At 32.3% G+C, this 24111-nt stretch overlaps 1 protein-coding gene across 3 annotated transcripts; it reads right to left on the reverse strand.

Annotated features, from left to right (window-relative positions):
- Nucleotides 1-113: 113 nt before the first annotated feature.
- Nucleotides 114-24071, reverse strand: LOC148627791 (RNA helicase Mov10l1-like). 3 transcript variants are annotated; one of them, XM_088579004.1, is made up of 19 exons: nucleotides 23987-24071; nucleotides 22019-22819; nucleotides 20942-21283; nucleotides 16235-16459; nucleotides 14903-15023; nucleotides 14096-14194; nucleotides 12837-12983; nucleotides 11845-11936; nucleotides 11387-11445; nucleotides 10280-10495; nucleotides 9996-10105; nucleotides 8522-8755; nucleotides 7843-7908; nucleotides 7481-7645; nucleotides 6838-7011; nucleotides 6311-6460; nucleotides 2402-2509; nucleotides 1872-2012; nucleotides 114-1588 (listed from the first exon to the last, which is right to left on the reverse strand). In XM_088579004.1, exons 2-19 carry the CDS (start codon nucleotides 22801-22803, stop codon nucleotides 1388-1390), a joined length of 3435 nt encoding a protein of 1144 aa, XP_088435130.1. In that variant the 5' UTR covers nucleotides 22804-22819; nucleotides 23987-24071; the 3' UTR covers nucleotides 114-1387. The 3 variants fall into 3 exon arrangements, with proteins under 3 accessions (XP_088435130.1, XP_088435122.1, XP_088435140.1); XM_088578996.1 differs by having other exon boundaries at nucleotides 23949-24065; XM_088579014.1 differs by lacking the exon at nucleotides 23987-24071 and adding an exon at nucleotides 23740-23905.
- Between the last annotated feature and the right edge of the window lie 40 nt (nucleotides 24072-24111).

Consider the following 24111-nt stretch of genomic DNA (forward strand, 5'->3'; position numbering starts at 1 on the left):
AACAAAAGTGACATGACTCTGGTCATTCATTCATTCCTTAAGTAGGTCAGAGTTCATCATCATGATCATTTTTTTCAACATACATCTATGTGTACAGAGACAAAACCTGTCCATCAATTGTTTATTTTTAATTCTTTATTGAAGGCTGAATATTTTGACCACTGGAGTGGAGTTAACCCAGTATATCTGACATTGCTCGTGCTCCATCCCAGTTAGGAACATGTTGCTGTTTAACATTACTTGGTACACACTTAATACCTACAATAAATTTAGGACCTCTTAATTTTTTAGGTCAAAGGCCATGGAAACAATAATATTAGTACATGTACTTGCATTTACATTGATGTCCTAGAAAAACTATTTTGACCTAATATCAATGGGAAAAATAAACTTTGATTTCTAGTATGAGCACTGCATTACTCATTGGCAGACTGGGAACTTAATTGTTTCTTGATCATTTTTGATGTAAAATCCACAATGAAATGTCAGAATAGTTTAACAAAACCATGGTCATAAAAAAGTAACAAATTTATTCCACACAACAACTAAATGACTAGAACAGAACTGTTGCTAAACTGAACAACGTGAAACAACTTTGTGTTTACTATACCTAAATAAAGATGTTGAATAATATATAATACAGATTACAGTACTGTGCTTTAATTATAATGAATTTAAATGATCAACTAGAAATACTGTGAGCCCCGTCAAATACCTTCCCATCACCCACACCCCCCCCCCCAAAAAAAAATGCAAACATTTTGGTAATCATAACAAATGGTCCATTTTCAACAATTTTTCAAAGAATAAATTTCCTTGGCCGTTTCCACCTTTTTTTATAGAGTAAAACTTCATAACACAGAAATGTAAAATTTGACATTTATACAAATCGGAAGGGAGCTTAGCTAGATATGAACAATTCACCAAAGTTTCATAAAAGTTGGCGAAAGTGTTTTTGAGTTAATGTCCGAAAACTTGAAAATCCCCTTTTTTAAGTATAAAAATTCATAACAGAAATGAAAAATCTAAAATTTATAAAAATTGAAATGGAGCTTACATCAACAAATATGAACAATTCACCACAGTTTCATAAAAGTTGGTGAAAATGTTTTTGAGTTAATGTCTGAAGTGTGGACAACAGTATACCATAACACATCCCGTCTTAGATGGGCGTATAAAAATCCCTTGAGAATGGACTGAGATCGCTTTGATTTAAGCAGTAAATGCTATAAACACAATTAACTTGATTGAGTGTTTTTCAACAATGATGGACATAAGTGATAATTCCCTCTTCAATACAATCAAAATAGTCTTTAATGATTCCATCCAGGCTACCTCGAGCAGAGATTAGAAATTGATAGCATCCAACCACCCATTCTGTTTGATTTCATCCAGGATGGTCTAGTTTATGAATGTCATTTAAGCCTTTCTTTTGTTCTTTATTTGGTGCTGGACCATCCCCTGTATGATCTTGTTCTTCAAAGTCCCTACATTCTTCATGGACTCCCTCATTGTACCCTGGTATAGAACAGCCTGTATAACCTCCATTGTCTAAACAATATTGAACCAATGACTGCCAATACTCATCCTAAAACAGAAGCAGGTCATAATCTTCACACATAAAACAATTTTACCTATCACATGGATGAAGACAAAAAGCAAATTAAACAGGACTCTTGAAGTACTGTATTGCATATGGCAAGCAAAATACACTGACCATTACCAGCAAAAAAAGGGTCATATCCCTGTCGAAAATATCCATCTAAATGTAATCTAAACTCCATCACTAACTCATTTAGATATTACCACAAAAAACAATATTTCAAGTGTAAATCTTGAGCCTCGGCTTTTCCTATTGTTAAGATAATTACCTGTATCAGGATGTACGGATTTCCTATGACAATCAGTAATGCCTGAGCCCTGGTTATTGCTACATTAAATCTTTTAGGATTACTCAGGAATCCTAATGTATGCTTCTTATCAAATCCAATCATCTTCTCATTCGATCTGACCTAAAATTAATTGATTGACTGTTGTAACTGGGTTTACACCTAGACTATACATCTGTTTAGTAGGTATAGCTAACTGTCAACTTCACATGATAAGTTTGTCAACATCGGATAACTGAGATTTTACTCAGTAAGCAGAAAATTACAATCTCTGTCTTTTACCATAAAAGAACATTTGAAAAAGGGCTACTACAACCCATAATTTCATCATGGATCTTTCCTCTCTAAAAATTTTGAAGAAACTAAGCATCAAAATCCCCACTGCAGTAACAAAAAGGCATTGGATTAACTTTCCAGATCATTTTATAAATCATTTTTAAACACCAAAATGCATTAGCTAAAGAATCTAGAATAAACTTTGTAATGTTAAACAATGATAATTTGAAACTTACTGTAGATATAATAATAACTTGTCTCTCTTGCCCCTGGAATTCTTCAACTGATCCAATTTTAATGGAAGCCATCCCTAGCTTGTCAATTAATAGTCTGATCTTCTCCACCTAGGATTAAAATGAAATGCCACACTAAATTGCAGAAATTATTAGAAATAATTATTTAAATCCTTCACCCTAAGGAAATACTAATGTCAAATCACTTGGATTTCAAGCAAAAAAAAATTGAGTTTGAAATTTGTAATTCATTTTCTCTGCACTATAGCTAACATTGAAACAAATATCTGAAAGCATCACCATAACATTAACTTATCTTGTTACCCTTTAAAATTACAGTGGTATATACTGCAATGTTATTAAATTGCTTGTCTTAACCAACTTGGGTTATTCCATTTTTAAGTAGGGGATTTAAATTTTCTTGCCTTAACCAAAGTACATTTATAGGTTGTTTCATTGCTGTGATAAGGGATATTTTTTGACAAAAACATTTATGAAAATTTCTTCAACTGTATGGTTTCAATAATTTTCATTCTCATAAAACTTTGGAAAGAAAAAATACATTCCCTTGGATGTAATAGGCTTTAAAATCTAGTTGAAAAATACATACATAGGAAAATTTCAACTGGGCTAGCCCCTTCGATACAAGAATGGACAAAACCCTTGCCTTAACCAATATTCTAAAAATAGATCTTAGGAATTTATGAAAAAGAAAAATCATCCTTGTAATATCGTTTCATTGTATGACGTCACTATTTATGATAAAATTTTCTTCCAAGATGGACTTACATGCATTTGTATCCATCTTTTATTGAACACAATGATATAAAAAAATATTATCTTAAAAATACAATATAACTGTACAAAGCAAGGATTTTTATAGCAGCCTACAACAAAAATTCTTGTACCAAGTAACTTTTTAATCATTTATAATTTGTTGAATTTGAAGAAAAACAGTATCTAAAGAGTTTTGAAGATGGAAAGCAGTAACTGCAAAATTCTTTAAGCTACCAGTCAAGTATAATTACATCATCAGAAAACTTCTGCCATCATAACTTTTCCATTAATAAACTTTCATAAGAAACTTAGAATTAACATGGAATCACTGAATCATGATTTCACAATTATATATAAGCTCGTTATGCACTAATATGTTACATAGGTGATGTTAATTTGGGTATGGGTGGGCTCAGATCATTAATGCATTATGCATTCTAACCCCTTAACATAAATAACTCAATATTATTGTGATATGAGGCAGGTGTAAGCTGTAAGAGGACAAAGTTGAATATTTTAATCAAACAAAAATATACAGGATTACGTTTCAGTAAAAATGACTTCATGCTTTCTGATTGTTTTCGAGTTTTTAAGAGTATCGCACAGACAGTTCCTGTATGGTAAAGCTCCCGGTACTAGCTGATATAGGCAATGCCTACTCCATGTTATAATACGTATAATTTTTTTCTTCATATAAAGACAGAATTTTATATTTTTGGCCTTTTACAATTTTTCAGTAACTAGGATTTATTTTTCTTCATAATTAGACAAAATTTTAAGATGAAAGAGAATGATAGTGAACCAATACCTATCTATGTTAGAAGTGTGGTCGGATAGCTGACGTAGATACCCAGCAGTATGCGACAGCTGTCTTTCACAAAGTAAAAATAAAATAATACAACAACACTAAAGCTATCACCAAGTTGTTGAATCTTATTCAGTCGACTAGTGACACCTCGGTAGAGGTAATGAAAATAAATCACCTTAGTACAACAATTGCCAGTTTTTGTGGTTGTCTGAAAGTGATGGATGATGGTATAAAACCATGAGTAAATATCCCATGACCTGGATTACATGTATGATATGCAAACAAGAATAAGACTGTCATAAAACTGAGATACAAATAAAGATGAAAATTATGATGACTAAAATGTTAGTAAATTATAATGTTGGTGTCTACTTTCTGGTACAGTAACATGGCATAATGTAATAATATTGGCTATATGTTCGAGGGTTCTCCTGGGAGTTGTTCATACCTTTGAAATCCTTTGTAATTAGATTACCTATATATGGCAGTTTCCAACTCAATTACTTCATAAAATTTTAAACAATTTTTTCAAAACTGCATAGCTGCATAGGAAGTCACTCGAAAGAACACCCCCAAACAAGAGGCTCCCAGGAGCCTGAATCGCTCTCCTGGTTAATGTTCATCTTTCAAGGGCAATAGATTTAACAAGGAGTTGACTAACAATTTTGACTCAAGAAGACTTTGGTAGGATCATTTCAGCAATTGAAAGTTTCTTTCTATCTATTATAATTTTCAAGATATTGGCTGAAAATTAAAAAAAGATAATTTTTCTTCTTTCAAGGACAATAACTCTTACAAGGAGTCATCTGACAGCTCTGATCCCTCAAAGCTTTTGAAGGCCTTATAATAAGGATCATTTCAGTAATTGAAAGAGTTTGGCTAAACCTTACAGTTTTGGAGATATATGCGAAAACTACTGTCTGACCCCTATGTTCTATTTTTGGTACAACGGCCATGTTTTTTCAAGGATAAAAAATCCCAACTACAGTTCTATGTAGGATATCCCAAGATAATCAGTTTGGTTCCAATTGGTCAAGTAGTGTCACATGAGAAGATTTTTGAAAGAAATAACATTAAAAATAGCAAAAAATGTAGAAAAGGGGCACTAACTCCAACATGGCTGAACGGATGAAAACAAAAATTGGACAGCAAATAGATCTCATCATGCTAAACAATTTTACCCCGTATCAGAATTTAGCTAAACCTAACAGTTTTGGAAATATATGTGAAAACTACTGTCTAAACCCTATGTTCTATTTTTAGTAACGACAGCTATGTTTTTCAACGGACCAAAAATCACCACATCAGTTCTATGCAAGATAAACCAAGGAACATTCATACCAAGTTTAGTATCAATTGGTCAAGTAGTGTCAGAGGAGAAGAGTTTAGAAAAATTGTTAACGACAATGACGACAGACCTCAAGTGATAGCATTTGGATGCTAAACTTGTACATTAAATTAAGCAAAACCAAAAGTGGAATATTTGGTTCAAGTTGTCCTATAATTTATTCTTGCTGAGTATTTAATATTGGCCAAGTGGATTTTAGGGAAATGAGCAAATTGTTAAAAAGTTAATGTAGATGTGGGCAAAAGATATGCAATTAGATCTTTAGTCAAATAAAGCTAATAAAATGCTAACCACAATCAACAGAAACTTTAAAAAGAGACAGAGGACAGAAAATGACAGTGCTCACATCAGTCATAGAAAACTCATTGTGATTCTAAAGCACCTTCAAAAGCAAAATGCATAAAAAAATATACCGGTAATAAAAAAGCTGAGTTTTTTACCTTTAAAATTTGTATACAGCAGATAACAGGTAATATGTTAAAACTGTGTTTTAAGCAACAACTGACAAATATTTATGCATAAAAGCTTTGACTGTACACAGGGAATTGAATTATTCAAACTTTGAGCAATGGATCTTGTTTATTTTCTCTTCCTACATCTATTTCACTTTGGTAAGATTCATCCAAAACCACCAAAGTAATCTAGAACAATTGAAACACAAGTAAATGTGACAATTTAAGCCCAGGCTACTCAACTTAAAAGATGGTCGTGAGCAATTTTTGGGTATGAAATAGATCAGGGTGCTGTCCATGAAACAATTTGTCCCACCTGAATTACAGATACATGTTCAATTATTGTTTTGTTCTCAATGGTTTCTGTCAGACATTGTACAAGACAAACAGGAGGTAGAGTAAGAGAAAGTCTGTTCATACCAATTAATGGAAACCAAGATAGTTTTCATAAACAAATTTATTTTTACTACAGATTATATAAATTTATAAATCTGATCACAAACAGTTGTCAAACAGATCAATCATACCTGTTTCCTGTATGGTGTGATGATACCAATATCCTCAGCTTCAACCCTGGTGTTGGAATCATTAAGTAAACCCTGTAGGTATCGGATCACTTGTACTGTCTCAACAGGATTAAACCATGATGGACTGTTTCCTTCACGTACATCTTCACCCTGAAAATTCAAAACAGAACCTTTCTGGAAACTCTGCAGGCACTGGGTTAAACCAAGAATATATGTTGCATTCCTTAATGTCTTAACCATAATTTAATACACACCATGGTCCTTCGTAAATTAGTAAGTAATATCTATTTAGAATTGAATACTATATACAGACAAACAAAGGAACATGAGCTCCTTAACCTTTTAAAATGATTCTGTGACAGCGACTGGGCAACTACTATTTTTCTTTCAAGTGATACCAATATTAAAATTCTATTTTATTTGAACAAGCACATCAACATTTGCTTTTAATATCAAATTAAGAGACCATTTATTTTTACACAAAATTATATTAAAACATGAAAACTTCATAATGAGTGTTAACTTACCCTAACTCCATGGAATATAACAGGGAATCCTTTCTGTGGTAACATTGACCAGTTACAGAGTCTATGTGTCAGCTGACTGTCTGCCTTGACTATCAACTCATTATGGTAAAACAGCTGAGATGGCAGCCCTAACACAGCAGAATGTGATCTGTAGTTGTCAACTAGTTTAGTAACCTTTAAAATATAGAATACAGAGTGAACTAGATATCATTGAGATGGAATCCATCTCTGCGGGCCCTGCTGTGGTCAAAATGTAAATCAAGTCATCAAACAGGATATTTTTGTCTCCCCAAGCTCAAAATCAATTCCCACAATATGACACATCCATAAAAAGCGTGTGTTAGAACATCAAGAGGTTTAACAAGTAGTTGCAGAGAAAACTGTAACAAAAAATATGATGGAAAGACAGATGACAAAGCAAAGAAGGGTAAGACAAGTATTCCTCCTTCCTTCACAGATGGGTTAGAAAAATCAAATGTAAGTTCCCATACCAGCAGTCCTTTATAATGGAAAACCATATCTTACAAGCACTTAAGGAAGAAGGAAGAAAGGGTAAGACAACACAAATGCAACATTTCACATTCTATTTTGGGCTGTGATCATATTCAAAGATCAATGATAACATTGAATTTCAAATACTAACTAGTAAAGGATCATAACATCCATGATCAGCAAACATGGTCTCATTCCTGTCATACAGAGGTCTTGTCATCAGCCTTTCAAGGAGAGATAACTCTAAACCATACTCTTTAGCATGCTTAGATCTTAGAACTGGTCCTAGCTGCAATGGGTCTCCAGCTAACACTATCTGAAATGGTTGCAGTCCTCAGTCATTGCTCATTTTCAAAGGAAAAGATCTCAACTGTTAACTAATAAAAAATTCTACTATCACATATGATTTAACACTGAAACATTGAACAGAAAGTTAACGAGTTTATTAAAGATAGAACTCAGAAGCAGGTCTTAATATTCAGGAAATTTGACAATACAAAGTAATGTATTTACCTGCCCTGAATTGTCTCCAATCAAACAAGCTGCTACCAAACACTCTGGTTCTGTTGCCTGACCAGCCTATATAAACATAAAACAATTTTGAAAGAGATTAATATTCGAAAACTTTTCAAAGACTTCATTTTGCTAATTCTATATGTTCAAACTGAGAGTATGTCAATTTTCTTCGGAGCAACTTATGACCAATTTATTTTCCAAATAATCATAATTTTTTAAAAAACAAATGTGAAAGAGGGAAAGTGACCACCCCCTGCTGAAGAATATTTTGGTATTTATGTCAAACTATTCATAAGATTTTTCTACCACTAAAGAAAATACTGCATACATATTCACATCATAAAAAATCAATACAAAAGACTATCTTTAATGTCAGGGGAGTTGATTAATCTAATGACAAAGTTAGGTTATATGTGATGCATCCGAGTTCTGAAATTGAACTGTGCAGAGTTGTTCTGGTTTTGGTAAAGTGAGCAATGAGAATTGCCCAGATGCCTGTTAATACATATACAATATTAGGATATTGTCAAATAGTACAGCCTATATGTGTACGAGGCTTAGGGATGGGACAAAATTGGAGACTCTGACACTGTATTAAATGCATATGAAGACAAGATGGCAGATTACAGGCAGCACTATGCATACAAAATACGACATCTCTACCATATTTACAAACCTCATCAACAATAACATGTGTAAAATGTCCTGCCTTGATCCCTAATGAGTACAACACACCAGCTGATACACAAGTACAGACAACTATCCTGTAGCGTGAAGCTGTCTCAAGGTCCTCACCTACCACACAGTAGGGCTTCAGACACTCAGATATAGTCTCTTTGTTTCTCTGTATAGCATTCAATCTAACCATATCTGTTGTCTTAACTTGACCACTCTCATGTAATCTTTCTGCCTGTAAATAAAATCATACATATATTTGTACTGATCAGCCATGTGATTATATAGTGAACATGATGTTTTAGTAAAAATATCAGTTTGTCCACTTAAAATGACTTTTTTGAACTATTTTTTATGTTTAAAAAAGTACCTGAACATAGACATAAAGTTGGTGCACTACCAGCATGTCAAAATGATGTCACAAAATGTCATTTCTGTGGTAGTTTCAGATTTCTTATGAAACTGAAAGGTTAACATATCATTTATTTTTGCAAAAACACAGGCTGCATGCCTCAACAAACCAAATAATTTTTTAAAGTATCTAAGTTGTCAATGCCTGTGGTCTATACAGTCAACCCATCTTAAGTAACCTTCCATGGCAGAGCAAAATGATGGTCATAAAAGACAGGTCCAGTCATCTCTATATATATTAAGCTAATTTTACATATAATGCACGCCGTCCGTGCGAGACCCAAAAGGGTAGTCAGGGACATTAAAAACTCCCTCAGTCAGTCACTTTAATGCACTACATAGGAGTATTCAGATAATAGTCTTTTAAGACAGAATACTGCCAAATACAGGATGTCACTAAGACTGGCTTGACTGTATTACCTTCCTTTAAATATGTCACTTGAAGGTATTTGCCAAATTTTCGTGAATTTTACTTTATTTTGGACATCAGTTTCCATGACTAACAACTAAGTAGTCAGACCACAATTATCACATATTTATATACCGGTACTACCAAAATTTGCCGTAGCACTAAATTCCAGACCTGTACAACACTGAGGCTTCATTCTTTCTACATGCATTTATCATGAGGCTACAATAATATTTGCTCCTTTGACATACTCTGGTAGAACTTATCAGTGCTGGAATTGGCTTCAAAATTTGGTATTTTGGGTTTTGAGTTATTTTTGTATACAATTTACTTTTAAATCTGTAACATCCTTAGTATTTGGTTCTAATGCTCTTGATGAGAGGTTACCCTTTGAAACAAATGTATAGCAAACCGAAATTTGCAATATTTTATTTGCATATGACCAATTTTTTTTAATTCTACATCAATGAATTTGAAAGAAATTTTTGTAATCAGAACAAGTTAGCATTTAACTATAAATTTCCTAAAGTTTCACATTGGTATCACAAACTTTATTTGTAGAACTGAATTTAATGTGAAAAGAACATTAGCCCTTTCCGAAGAAACTTAGCATCACTACTTGAATTATGATTGAAGGCAAATTATGTATACATACAATCAGGTCAGCAGCACTGTTAGAAGGAGTACAAGCCAGAACTCGACTGAATGGAATCTGCTGTAAAATCTGTAATATACTCTCTACCACGGTCACAGTTTTTCCAGTGCCTGTATAAATTAAGTTTTCAGGAGACTATTTAAAAAATGATCTTTATTATTCAATAAAGAATCTGAGAATAATCCAGATCATATAGACATTTTTTTTTTTGGCTAAGCAACATTAATAACATTAAAATTTAACTAGAAAAAAGAAAAAAATCAGCCACACATTTCATAACATACCTGGAGGACCAAACAGTATATAAGGCACAGGTCTACTTTGTCCCTCCATTATTCTGGTAACTGCTGCTCTCTGTCTGACATTCAGTCTACTATTGAAGAACTTTATACCTCTCTGGAGTTTCGTGGGTGACTTGGTATTGAGAGGACTAATACAGGCACTCTGTGGTAGGAATTTCACCTGGGACATTTTTGGCATCAGAACAGTGGGGAAAAGGACTACAAGGGAAAATATAGATATTGGCTGAAAACAGGGGCAATAACTCTTACAAGGAGTCGTCTGATAACTTTTATCACCGAAGACTTTTGTATTTCTAATAATAAGGATCATTTTAGCTACTGAAAGAATCTGGCTAAACCTAATGGTTTTGGAGATATGTATGAAAAACTGTGTGTGACTGACCCCTATTTTCTATTTTTAGTAATGGTGGCCATGTTTTTTAACAGATCAAAAATCCCCATCCCAGTTTTATGCAAAATACCCCAAGGAATAGTCATACCAAGTTTGGTCCCAATTGGTCAAATATTGTCAGAGGAGAAAATATTTGAAAGAAATAACATTAAAAATAGCAAAAAAACATCAAACAGGGCAATAACTCCAACATGGCTTAATGGATTAAAACAAAAATTTGACCATATATAGATCTCACCATGCTGAACAGTTTAACCCCTTCAAAATTTGGCTAAACCTAACGGTTTTGGAGATATATGCAAAAAACTACTGTCCGACCCCACCCCAGTTCTATTTTTAGCAACGGTAGCCATGTTTTTTTGATGGATCAAAAATCCCCACATCAGTTCTATGCAGGATACCCCAAGAAACATTCAAAATAAGTTCGGTTCCGATTGGTCAAGCAGTGTTGGAAGAGAAGAGTTTTGAAAAATTGTTAACCACGATGGATGACGATGACAACAACCACGGGCAATGACAACAACGGACACTTCGACCAGGTGAGCTAAAAAGTCACAATCATTTCAGACAAACAGTGATCATGGTGATGGTATGGTAATATTCAGCTAATAATTGTTGTTAGAATACTGTGTAAAATTAATCCAAAATTTTAGCCAAATAACCTTTTGCACAATACTTTTTTACCCATTGTAACTTACCATTTTCTCCCAACTGGACAGCGAACTCAGCCGCCTGATGACATCTTCTAATTGGTGCTCTGTAATGATAAATTGTCAAGAAATGATAAAGTTAAATCATCACACAAATCATAGAGCAAATTTTAAGCAGTAATGTTATGAAACAAAAATATCCCATGAAAAAGTTTTAAAAAAGTTGTAATTTTTTTTCTCTAACATGTAATGTGTAGTATATACCTGTACTAAAGATACCATTTTGAAATTCTAGTTTTATATTGTATCAACAAGAAACTATAGACTGGCTCACTAAACAAAATACAATAATTCATGAAACATAAAATACAAAGCATCAGAACCATTTCTGACTCTGACATCCCCTCCCCAAAACTAAGTATTCAATCACTTGTAAAATTCCCATGAACTCAAAGATGATACATAAGGATTCATTTTTTATTTCATGAATGATATTTAAACCTCACCTATTGAATGTGAACTGTACATTGTAATCTTTACCACTATAGACATCCTGGAAGCTTTTGTTAAACTTCACAAGAACTTCATCTTTTAAAATCTGCAATATTTGAGAATAAGAAATAAATAAGAAGTTTTTTTATGTTCTTCTTAATAACCATAAGTGTTTAGAGAATTTTCTCCCATTCTAAGCCAGTGATAAAAAATTCATGTGACTGATATCAAATTTCCGCAACAGGGTTCTCAGCAATTTAAATTTTCAAAAATTTCTACAGATTTCATTGGAGAAACCAATTCTCCATCAGCCTTTTCTTGATTTCCACCATTTATCTACACTCTATGGAAAAATTATAATTTTAAAATGCAACCTAAAATCTTAAATTCATCATATTGATAATGATTGTAGAAGTCATTTAAACCAATCATCACTGAAGGTGAATATATTTATTTACAAAAAAACTATTTCAGCTAGTTGAAATAGACTAGTTCCAATTTCAATACAAATTTAGGTAGGCTAGGTAGAAATATGTCCATATTTTTCCAATGTGCCCTATTTTACTACCATAGAACACCTGTGTGATCTATTGGACACTGTCTTTTAAGTTTAAATAGCTGTCAATTATAATGGTGGATGGCAAATTCAAATGTTAAAGTCATTATAATTGACAGCTATTCAAAATTAAAAGATAGTGTCCAAAAGATCACACGGGTGTTCTCTGTTAGTTAAGTAGAACACACTAGTATAATGTAGGACTAATTTCTGCCTACAGAGCTATTTAAATTACTCACTACCCTACCTGAATTTGTATCGAAATTGGAACTGGTCTATTTCAACTAGCTGTAATATGTACTTGATAGGTTTGCTTTAAGTGCTTACTATAAGACCTTAAAACTTCCATGGCAAATGCAAGATTTTATGTTTTATGTAAAAGAGACAATGCTGTACAGCTGTAGTATGAGAATTTAAGATATGAGGATAATTAAGCATGAATTTTCTTACCTCATGAACATAACCCTCATAATAAGGGCCCTCAGGATCTACAGGGTCTGTTAGTAAGACTTTATCACCAATCAAAACTGAGGGTCTACCTTCTGCTAAGCCTGGAACCTTCAATCCAAGGTATTCCCCAACTCTTCTTAAACACACCTATAGAGAAATCCTCTTATTTTCAACAAGATATTTTGTTCTAAGGATAATTATTTGTTTAATTTTCAGGAGAAAACTTATTATTGTATAAATCAAAAGGATATCAATTGGTCATTAACTGAATTTTATATGTTATCTATTTATTAAAGCATGTATTTAAGGAGGTAGTACTAGGGCAAGGGACACATGTTTGTATTAAGCATTTTACATCAACCTCATGTAGGCATCAAAGTAACTTGGATTTATTTCATTCTGTTTCAAATGAAAGCTTGAAAGGCTTTGGTGAAATTGAATATAATACAAACATATCACTGATTTCAAGAGTTACGTCCCTTACCCTAGAAATACCTCCCAGTACATAGTTTGTGAGTACATAAAACAAGGGGATGTACTTGTTAAAGTGGTATGCTTGTTTTGAGATTCCTTCAGTCAGGTTTTGTTGTGTACTATAATATTTTGTACTTTTAAAGCTGCAAGCTTGTTTTCAGATCCTTTCAGTCAGGTTTTGTTGTGTACTATAATATTTTGTACTTTTAAAGCGGCAAGCTTGTTTTTAGATCATTTCAGTCAGATTTGTTATGAACTTTAATATTTTGTACATGTGAAAGTGATGTGCTTGTTTTCAGATCTTTTCAGTCAGGTTTTGTTATGTACTATAATATTTTGTACTTTTTTTTCTTAATTTATGAAGGAATGTTTAAATTTAGGATATTAACAAAGCCATCTAAATATACACTGTGTATATTCTCGGTATGTTTTAAGCTATTTATAATGACCAAGTACATTTTAATAGTAATTGTGGTATAGTAAACACACAAAAAGAACTGCATCGTCAGTCTAAAACACTTCAAAATGTTCTGTCTGATATAAGAAAGTGATTGATATAAATAGTAAATGATCACCTTAAATAAAACATTCAGAATTTTAACTCATTTTAATCATAGTAAAACTGCCTAGTAATATCCCTACATTTATTCAATGTTTAGTAAGTGATAAATGACCCTTGAAAACACCAAAATATCACAGTTAATATACTCGCATATTCTACATTTACTTAATGTTTAGCACTGATGAGAGATAAACAACCTCTGAAAACATCAAAGTTAATTTACCCTATCTAAATCAAATTCTCTTATATCAATCTCCATCTGTATTTCTTCTAGATGTAATAGGAGATCAAACCTAAGTATGTAACTCTCTAATGTAAGGTCCTGAAATCAGAAAACAGAAAAATGGCATTCTCATATCTGCCAACTGTCACTATATGTAGAGGATTTCCCTCCAAAATTTAAATTTAATTTTCAAAGAGCAATATTGACCACAATTTACAACCAACCATTAAAAAAAGTTGTGCATCAAATTTATGTTGTCATAAAAAGCCAGAAAACAACTTGATGAATTTGAAGGCCCATGTAGTGTTATATGCTGAGGACTATTTCATGCATAAAACCTCCTGGACATTTTCAAATATTTTCTGGTATGCATTTTATTTTGAGATGAATTGGTATAGGTAGTCATTCAGTATATGTTTGCCACTCAAATAAGAACAATCAGGCCATCAAAGAAAATCTCATAATATCATGATTATATGACTTTAGGAGGTAGATCTAGGGTAAGGGACATAACTCTTGAAATCAGTGATATGTTTGTATCATATCAATTTCACCAAGGCCTTTAAATCTTTCCTTTAAAACGGAATGAAATCAGTCCAAGTTACTTTGATGCCTACTTGAGATTGATGTAAAATGGTGAATACAAACATTCTAATGATTTTTAAGTTATGTCCCTTACTAAAGGTCAACCTCCTTAATAATGAAACAACAAAATGTCAATTTACTTTCTAATGCATACTTTGATTTATAAAAACCGATATACTTACAAAATATAGTACTATTTTCCTAATTTGTCAGTATTCTTACCGCACTCAATACAGGATATAGGTCTACAAGGTCTTCTCTGTCCATCACACACTCTCTCAATGGTGATGGAATGGTGTACTGCTTTAGTTTATTGGGTAAATAGTTTCTTTTACCAGACTTGCTAAAAATTGAAATCATAGCATTTAGTGAATGTTGTGAGTCTACCACATTTGATAATGTACATGAATTCTAAATCACTTTTTCAGTAATATTTTCAATATTACTTGTATTTTTATTTTTAAAACATTACTTTATTTTCAACTCCTATTTGGTGCATGTTCTCAGTTAAGTAAATTTCTAAACGGTAGGAATTAAAAAATTAAATTTTATGGATAAAAAAAATTGCTGTAATGTCCATGTCCACAGTATGTGTATAAAGTCCCACAGCTCTAAAACAGAAACTGAAAAAAAAGACAGCTTCCTTTTTTAATGACAAATACTGCACCATATCTTTCAAAATCTGTGGGAGCATTTTTGAGGTAAAATATGAGGTGCTGACTAACAGACAGAGGGATGGACAGCAGTATACCATTATACATAGGTCAAAAGTCTGGTGTATAGAAATTACAAAGTCTGCTGAGATTCATATTTCAACAAAATATTACACAGAAGAAGAATTGATATGCAGATATAATGATATACAGTTAAACACATGAGGAAACTCTAGATATGTGTTCATGTTTACAACAGTAATCTAAAAGTTTAAAAATAATTCTAATTGTTTTTTTTGACAAATAAACTTTTGACAATTTTTGAGTAAATAACATTCCATATCTGTTTATGGTGTCCAAAATTTACTGTTTTATACATAATAAAGGGATATTTAAACAAATTGAAAAGTTACTTGCATCAACTGATACAAACAATTCAACAAAGTTTCATGAAAATTTCTTTCTTTCTAATAACTGTCCAAAAACAGGAAAATCTCTCTTTTCATGGATTATATGCCTTTAATAACAAAGAGAAGTGAAATTATAATTAATAAAGGAAGTTTATGTTATTTGATAAACAAGTTCATCAAAGTTTCATGAAAATTGCAGACAGCATTTTTAAGTAACTGTCAACAAAAGAGGGAAATTGGTATACAGTATAAAAATCAGTAGTTGATTTCACCAACAACAAAAAAAATTCTTCTCACAATTAATTCTGCAAGTAATTTAAAGGTTATTTTTTTAACTGGACAACTGATTCTATTATATAACTAAAAAATCAGAACATTCACATGTAGTTATTTGATGCAGTTAACTGCAGTTCAATATCTCTGTATTACACCACTTAAAAGAGTGCAAAGATTTTTCGGGGGAATTTGACTTTAACAGTTAGTGTACTAACCTGTTGCTCATACAAGCTGGTTTCTGTCCTGAGATTCTCCATATATCAGACCCCCTGGCAGCTGTAGACCTGTACCTATTGAAGGCGTCATTACGACTTCCTGTGTAGTTATTGTTGGTGTTTATCATGGACATATAGGGGTCAGTAATGTCAGCTGTCAGGTATCGCCCTATCTTAAACCCATCAAATACCATCACAAGTAGCTGCTTCTCTGGACCATGTGATCTAAAACAGGATGGAAGCTATAAAATGACATCAATTTCACATAAAATTTTTAAGTGTGATATAAGTCATAAGTGATGAAACCATTATAGTGTTTTCTATAATGATGTAATATCTTATCAGGGTACAACAAATTTTACAATTATAATTTTTGTGAAGTGTACCGTTAAATCTTTTACTCCCTTTTTATTTGTAAATTTCTTTAAATAAGGCTTATTTCATTTTTGAATCAAACTGTGTATTGTTTTGTTTGTACAATTTTTTTTTTCAACAAGGAAATAATAATTTATATGATATGCCATCCTTTAAAAGTTATACAAAATACAAAAAAATATGGCATATTGAAAATCATATTCTAAAGTAGCAGAAAATGCTTGGAAATTACTAGTTAATGCTGAAGAAATGCTAACATAAAAATTTTACACATAAGAATGTAAAGCACCATTAATAATTGGTGCTTAGTGCAGTCATGGAGAAAAAAAATCATTTTGAGTTATTTAATAATTCATATTTTTGCAGATGCTATAACTTAGAAGTTTTACATGTAAATTGAATTGAAAAATTTATATAAAAAAATTTCACATGTTAATCAATAAGATTTGAAGTAATTAGCATAGCTCCTCATTGTCATTAATCAAAAGATTATTTGAGAACTTAATGGTATACATAAAACTTTAATTTTAAGCTGTGTTAATTTTAATTTGTTTTGACAACAATTAAATGATTTGAAAGCTTCAATTGCTAAACAACAAAGGGAAATGCAAGCTCTGAAAATCAAAAGTTTGGAGAACCCAAGCCCAGAAAAAAAGTGATGTTCACAAGTTCAAACAAAACTACCTGTATAAGAATAATTCCAGGTGTGAAATTTGAATATGTTTATACAACAATTTGAATATCTAAGAACTTCATGGTCAAGAAACAAAAGATGATACCCAAGCCTAAGTGTTGTCAAAACACAAGCCTGGAACATCAATGAATTACTTGCCAAAGCCATACTAAAGATGCATATGAAATGAAAACCTATAAAAAGAAAAAAAATTGTGATATTTTATTGTAGAGTGAACTAGTGTAAGCAACTGTGCAAAACTTGTCCAGAATCAGTATTTAACCATGGAAAGGTGTGATTCAACTTTAGCCCTACTTGACAATGATCAGTGGGAATCAGATGGTAAGATTTAAAACAGACTTGACAAAATGTAGTTATTTCTTTTAAATGTAAATACAAACCATAACTTATTTATAAACAATCTTTATAGTAGACTATATTTAATTCCTTGTATTAATCATATATAATTAATGACATGTTTTTTTTTCAAAATTAAATATACAACCTTAAGTTTTTTCTCATCATTATGACACAAATTAGGAATTGTTAATATGGAATGTTGTCTTCAATTTCAAATTCTAACACTTCCTTTTCAATATATTTTTTATTTTGTACAATAACCATTTTTTGAGTAATCCATCACAGCTTCAATAACATTAGATTTTGACTTATCATATTAATTTAGATAAAAGTAATGTACAAACATAACTAAGCCTAAAATATAATCTAAATGCTTGATGTTGTCTCACTACTAAAGAAATATGATTATTCTTCAAATTTACTCAAGATGTTCAAATTATTTATTAAAATGAAATTTCATGTCAATTTGGATTTCATATCTCCATTCTGTATGTCCAGTAATTCAATAAAAAAATGTTGGAGCATGTATCATGGAAAGATGCTCACTAATTATAGATATTTTTTTCTTACTTCAGACTGTTCTTCTGGATATGGGTCAACCCATGACATATCTGACAGTGAAATAACACCATTTTTCAAAAGAGACACACAAAGTACCCACTGTTCGTCATATTCCTGTCAGGAGAAAGAAACAACTAAATCACTGCCACAGAGAGCTACATGTGTCAACAAGATAGCCAGCATCTCAGATGGAAAAAACAGCCCAGCAGAGAGTATGTCATACAGAAATACTACAGTACTCTCAAGACATTTGCAGATGATCATATCAATACCAGATCTATGTGATATCATATTTGAAGTAGGTCCACAGAAGGTCAAAGTTAATGGGGTAAAGGCCATACTTGGATCAAGAAGCAGGTAAAAGTTCACTCAGCTACTATACAAATTTAAAGGAGTAGGGAAAATGTGAAACATACAGTACTAAATTACTAAAAGTATAAAAATGTTTAAGTGTTAATAAAAAAGAAAATTTAGTAAGTCATAAGAATAGTTTTCTTCTAATTTGGAAGCAACGTTATAGAGCAGCTACTTGACAATTCAATGATTATTAGTTTTCCCTGCAGTTTTTGAAAAGGGTACGGTAATCCAGGTAAAAAAAAGGCACTCAAGCATGTTAGAAGGCATGTGATAAAAGCATTAACATATATTGAGGGAAAATTGACAGATCAAAAAAAGGGCAGGGTACCCGCACCCATCCAAAACTGTCTGTCTGTATGGAACACTAACTGTACCTGAAAATGAAGGCAATGAAAGTTTTAATTTCAAGTTATTTTTGGCTGCAGAGTCATGTATAGTTTGATACTAATGAAACAAAGAGAGGCTGAACTCAAAAAGAAAGTACAAAAGAAATTAAGGAAGAAGGTACAGACAGATAAACTTGTCATACAAGTTACTAAGTATAAACCAGAAGATTTTACCAAACTGATGGAATATATGCACTGTGGGTCTGTCGATATGGATGAATACAGTCTGCCTGGTAAATATCTTAATAACAATGGTATAATGTGCACTATTAACATATAGTGTATATCAAATCACTTTGTGGACACACAAATTAAAATATGAACCATATAATTATGAAAAACATATACATGTAATAAGAAAAGAAAGCTAGTAGGATCATTCCTTTTTTAACATGCAATAATCTCCCTCTCTTATCAATCTTTAAGCACAACATTACGATACTGTATGCAATTCATTTGAATGTTTCTATAATGAATTGTATTAAATAACATTGTATTTTCTATCATAACAGGACTTCTGTGTGCAGCATCTCAGTTTGAGTTACAAGAACTAGAGGATGTATGTTGGGACTTCGTAGACCACTGCATCAAGAATAAAACAACATCAGCCCTGTTGAGATCAGCTAGGTCATACAATAATAACAGAACAGGACAGTTACTCATAGAAAAGGTAATGCTTCCTTCTACGAACCCAAATGAACAGGCATGTACATACATCTTCCTTGCCAATTCAAAAACTCTTGTTGAAACAGAAATTTTTGTGTCCAGAAAAAATGAACATAAAACCTTGTGGTTCAATGTTCATTGTACAAGGGAAGGATGAGAGGATCTACTCAGACTTTTTTTTTCATTTTGAAAAGCTAATGTGATGTGGATAGTGGATTAGCTATCAAAAAAGACAGACCAACATAATATCTAAATGTCTAGCTTCATTTGTTCAGCAATAAAACAGAAAAGTTCTTACAATTTAGTGAATGATATTGATTGGGTCCCGGTAGTTTGCTCACATGTAAGTGTACGCTTTGCAGTACCAAAGGACATAACAATTAAAAAAAACAATGAAAGTTAAAACAACATACATGTAATTTTATTTTTACAATTCTTCTTCCTTTTTTGCATAGATATACCGTAGTATGGTGAGATCTGTGACATTGTGAAGACCAACACCCTTTGGATACAGTATGATTGCAATAGAAGAGATGACCGAGAGTGTGAAGTCCAAAAAGCTTCATATATGGTATGGAAGGTGTTCACTTTCCCGCTATCTCCTGACTTAACATTCTCCTAATTGTGTGCCAGTGTCAAGTGGAGAACTAGCTGTATTCTCAGAATTTTCAGCATAAATCATAATAAATTACTTCAATTTCTGTCAAAACGTGTCATGAAAAAAAGAAAAACTCATCAAATATCCAGCTTTGAGAAAATTTTGAGAGGAAAATCTCCCACTTAGTAGACACCTATGTATCTACACGATTTGTAAGTTCTGGGACAGTGTGAAGACTGACATCCTTTGGATCCAGTAATATTACAATCGATGAGATCTGTGACAGTGTGTAAACCAACAAGCCAAAGCTGTACATTGGAATGGGAATGTCCAGTTAATGTGATCATGACAATGTGACATTATAGTGCTATTTGCTGGGACAAAATTTATAGTTGCTATTACTAAGTGCTATTGTATATAGTAAATAAAATCATACATCATTCATGTTATTTTAGGTAAGTTAGAGTATTATGCCTGAAAACAAAGTTACCTCCCCTTCGTTAATGTTTACAGTGCAATTCTTTGAAAACTAACTGTTTTACCTACAAATATTGGAAATGTGATCTTTTTGCAAGTAGAAATTTTAGCAAGGGGAATTTTTACTTGCATTTAGCAGATATTTCCCCTAAAATTTAATCGATGCTCGAAAAGTGGTGTGCAAAGATAAAACTTAACGATTCATACAAAATTGTAAAAGGTAATCAATTGGCAGCAAAATTGTGAGGTACTACCTAGCATTGAGAGTGATGTTGATATAAACAGACATGGCTGGGTAAATAGTGACAGATCCATCAGTAACATCTCTGTTCCCACCCTTCATCATTGTGGTATACTCTTGTAAAAACTTCACACTTTCTACTAAAAATTGAGATGATTCTGCAGGAATGTGACATTTCTGTAAAATTCTTGGTAATGTCCCTTTATTGAGTACCCACAGTGTCAATTTCTTTTGCTGTCCAACTTTCACATGTTTGATTTCATTGGACCCTTCAATATAGATACCATTTTTATCCTTTAAGAGTTCTTGGATGAAAGATGGTTGTGTAGGGCCTGTTATCAATTTAAAGGCAAACCTGCAATACAGCAATTAAAAGAATATATATCATTCCATGAATAAAACAATACTTTGCATCAAAAATAAATTAGTAGCTAAAATAATTTAGTAAGCAAATATGATAGAAAACCCAATTTTCTAATTGAATTTCTACATATGTCTGTTTTCATGTAAGAGTTTTACATCAGTAGGAATGTTAAATGGAAAGTATTTGTCCTATATAAAGAGGACCAGCAAAAAAATATAATATAAAAATAGGGGATGTGGTATGATTGCCAATGAGACAGTCATTCACCAAAAGCCAATCAATGAATGGTTAAACTACAGCAAGTTACCACAGTTTTCAATGATGGGCAAAACCCATATCATAAAGCAAGCTGTAAAAAGCCCCAAAATAAAAGAAGAAAATCAACCTAATCAATAGAAAAAAACTTAAACCCAATAACAATGAACATAAAATCCAATCTACCGGTAGTATGAACTAAGTTGTACTCATATGTGTGACAATGCATTACAGTTTTATAAGTAGTTTTTTTTTTGTTGTTGAATACAGGGAAATTTTTTACAGTGAAAAAAAAACCTTATCATAATCTACTTTCATAATAATTTTTGCTGCAGTTAAACATAAGCATTTATACAGACAAAAATAGCAAAAATCAAACTACAGACAAAAATAGCAAAAAATAAACGGTTGCACCTTGGTTTAACGATTTGTTCTTAAGTAAACATTAGACAAATTTCATACAACACATACTGATTAACAACAGGCATTTTCCATGGTTTGATTGACACTGCTCTCCAGTTACATCTCCCCTGTGCACTCTCTATTGCTTTAATTGTCACTTTGTCCCATTTGACTGGTTTGTATCCATCTACACAAGCTTCAGGGTAGAAAAATATTTCACCATCAAGATAACCATGGTCTCCTTGAAACCCTGTGATCTTTGATTCTTTTTCCAAGTAGCGTAACGGTTCCATTCTTTCTATGAACTTGTCATTTTCATCATATTCAGCCTTTATATAATCACCTACATATGGAATAAAGTCTTCATATAAATCTTCCCTTTTAAAAGAAATGTGACCATTAATTAATCCTTTCTCTCCATCAAATCTAGTTATTTTACCCACAATGCCATCCTGAGGAAGAACTTCTACCTCTTCAATACACTCTTCATCATTGTTTGTATCCCAAGACTCTTGAATGATTGAAACTTGCTCAGTTATCAATAATCCATCATCACCTTGTTGCCTCGCAACAACATCTACTTCATCACCTATTTGTGGTTTCACTTCATTGATGATTGTGTCAAATGAAAAATAAATGTCTCTATTTATAAGACCATGTTTTTCAAATACATGTGTAACTTTGCCACTGAAGTTTTTCACCTGGTCTGTCCTTGTAGATTGCCTGTTATCTGCTGGCTCTTGATGGATTTTGTCTATTGGGACTGCAATAGTTTGATCTGTTTCATAATGTTCTTCTTCATCGTCATCATGTTGGTAGACAAAACTGACAAGTTTGGACAGTGCAGAAAACATATTAACTTAGGTTTAACTGGAAGTTGAAAGTTAGATCATGAATGTATGGTGCATGTAAAGAGGTTCAAATTAAACTTTTCCAACTTTTAAACAAAGGGTCCACTTGAGGAAAACCAAAAGTCAACATAAAGTGTCAATGAAAAGGACCAAAGGTCCAGAACCTAGGTAAATGAAATTCAAAGGTACTAAGTTAGAGTACTGGACCTTGGACCAACACTAATTTGAATTCCTGCAGTAAGTCTGATATCTTACCTTAATTTCAAGATTTGGAAGTTAAACTTTTATGTGACATGTATTACAACATGAAATGTTTATATAACAGTACTGATATTGTCATTACCAGAGAAAACATGAACATTTTCATAAAACATAATAAACTGTATTACATGTGAAAAGCATGACGGGTTCCCCAAAAATGTTGGTCATAACAGATAAATATTGGCTAAAACAACATCAAGAAATAGTGTCAGTCCAAATGTAATATGAAAAGTTAAATCCAGATTTAAAATTGACCAGGCTGCTCTAAGACCAATGAGAATTTTGCTACATCTTAGTTGATTTATATTAATGAACACTGAACATTGCGTTTTGTCAGTTTTAAATACTTTAACAACTGTCTTTAGCTAAATATCCATTAATACAGGGATTAAAAGATCACTCTTTATATGGACAATTACAAGACACTGGTATAAATATTGAGGGTATCTTCCCAACTGTTTAGCATATTTATATGCTTGAAAACAGCAATTTTCCTTTGATCTCTTATTTTTTCACCTTCAACCTTTCAAACTTTTGCTAAATCTCATACAATAATCCCTTTAGGGATTCAGGGTCTGAAATGATTTTTCTGATTTGGATGCTTTGGACATTGAATAGCCTTGAAGTTGAAAGCTTGACAGCCCAGCAAGGACCCTTTTAGCAAATGTATCTTGATACCTGAAACCTTGCAGCAGTGTTATTCAAGTGACTTTTGTTTCTGCCTCTGTTGTGAAAATTACTTAAAGTTAATGTTCACCACCATGACTACTGGGATGGTGTGCCAGGGAGTGTAATATTCTGAAATAGATGTGCTTAACAACAGATCTGGCCTCTTATCAAAATATAAATAATGTAACATTACGAAGTATCATTACGGACACACTTGCCATGGGAAAGTAAAGACTGTTGTCTTTTAATTTTTAACCTGTATGGGAATACACGTCTTTTTTTCTTGTGAAAAAGTAAATCGAAAGCATGCTAGTTTCATTTTCAACCGAAAGGCCTCTCTCGGAACTTTACATTGGAAAATACAACAGTAATGAAAACCTC

Source organism: Perna viridis, chromosome 1 (assembly GCF_037379345.1).
Source record: "Perna viridis isolate PV_CMFRI_1.1 ecotype Kerala chromosome 1, ASM3737934v1, whole genome shotgun sequence".
Taxonomy (NCBI): Eukaryota; Metazoa; Mollusca; class Bivalvia; order Mytilida; family Mytilidae; genus Perna; species Perna viridis.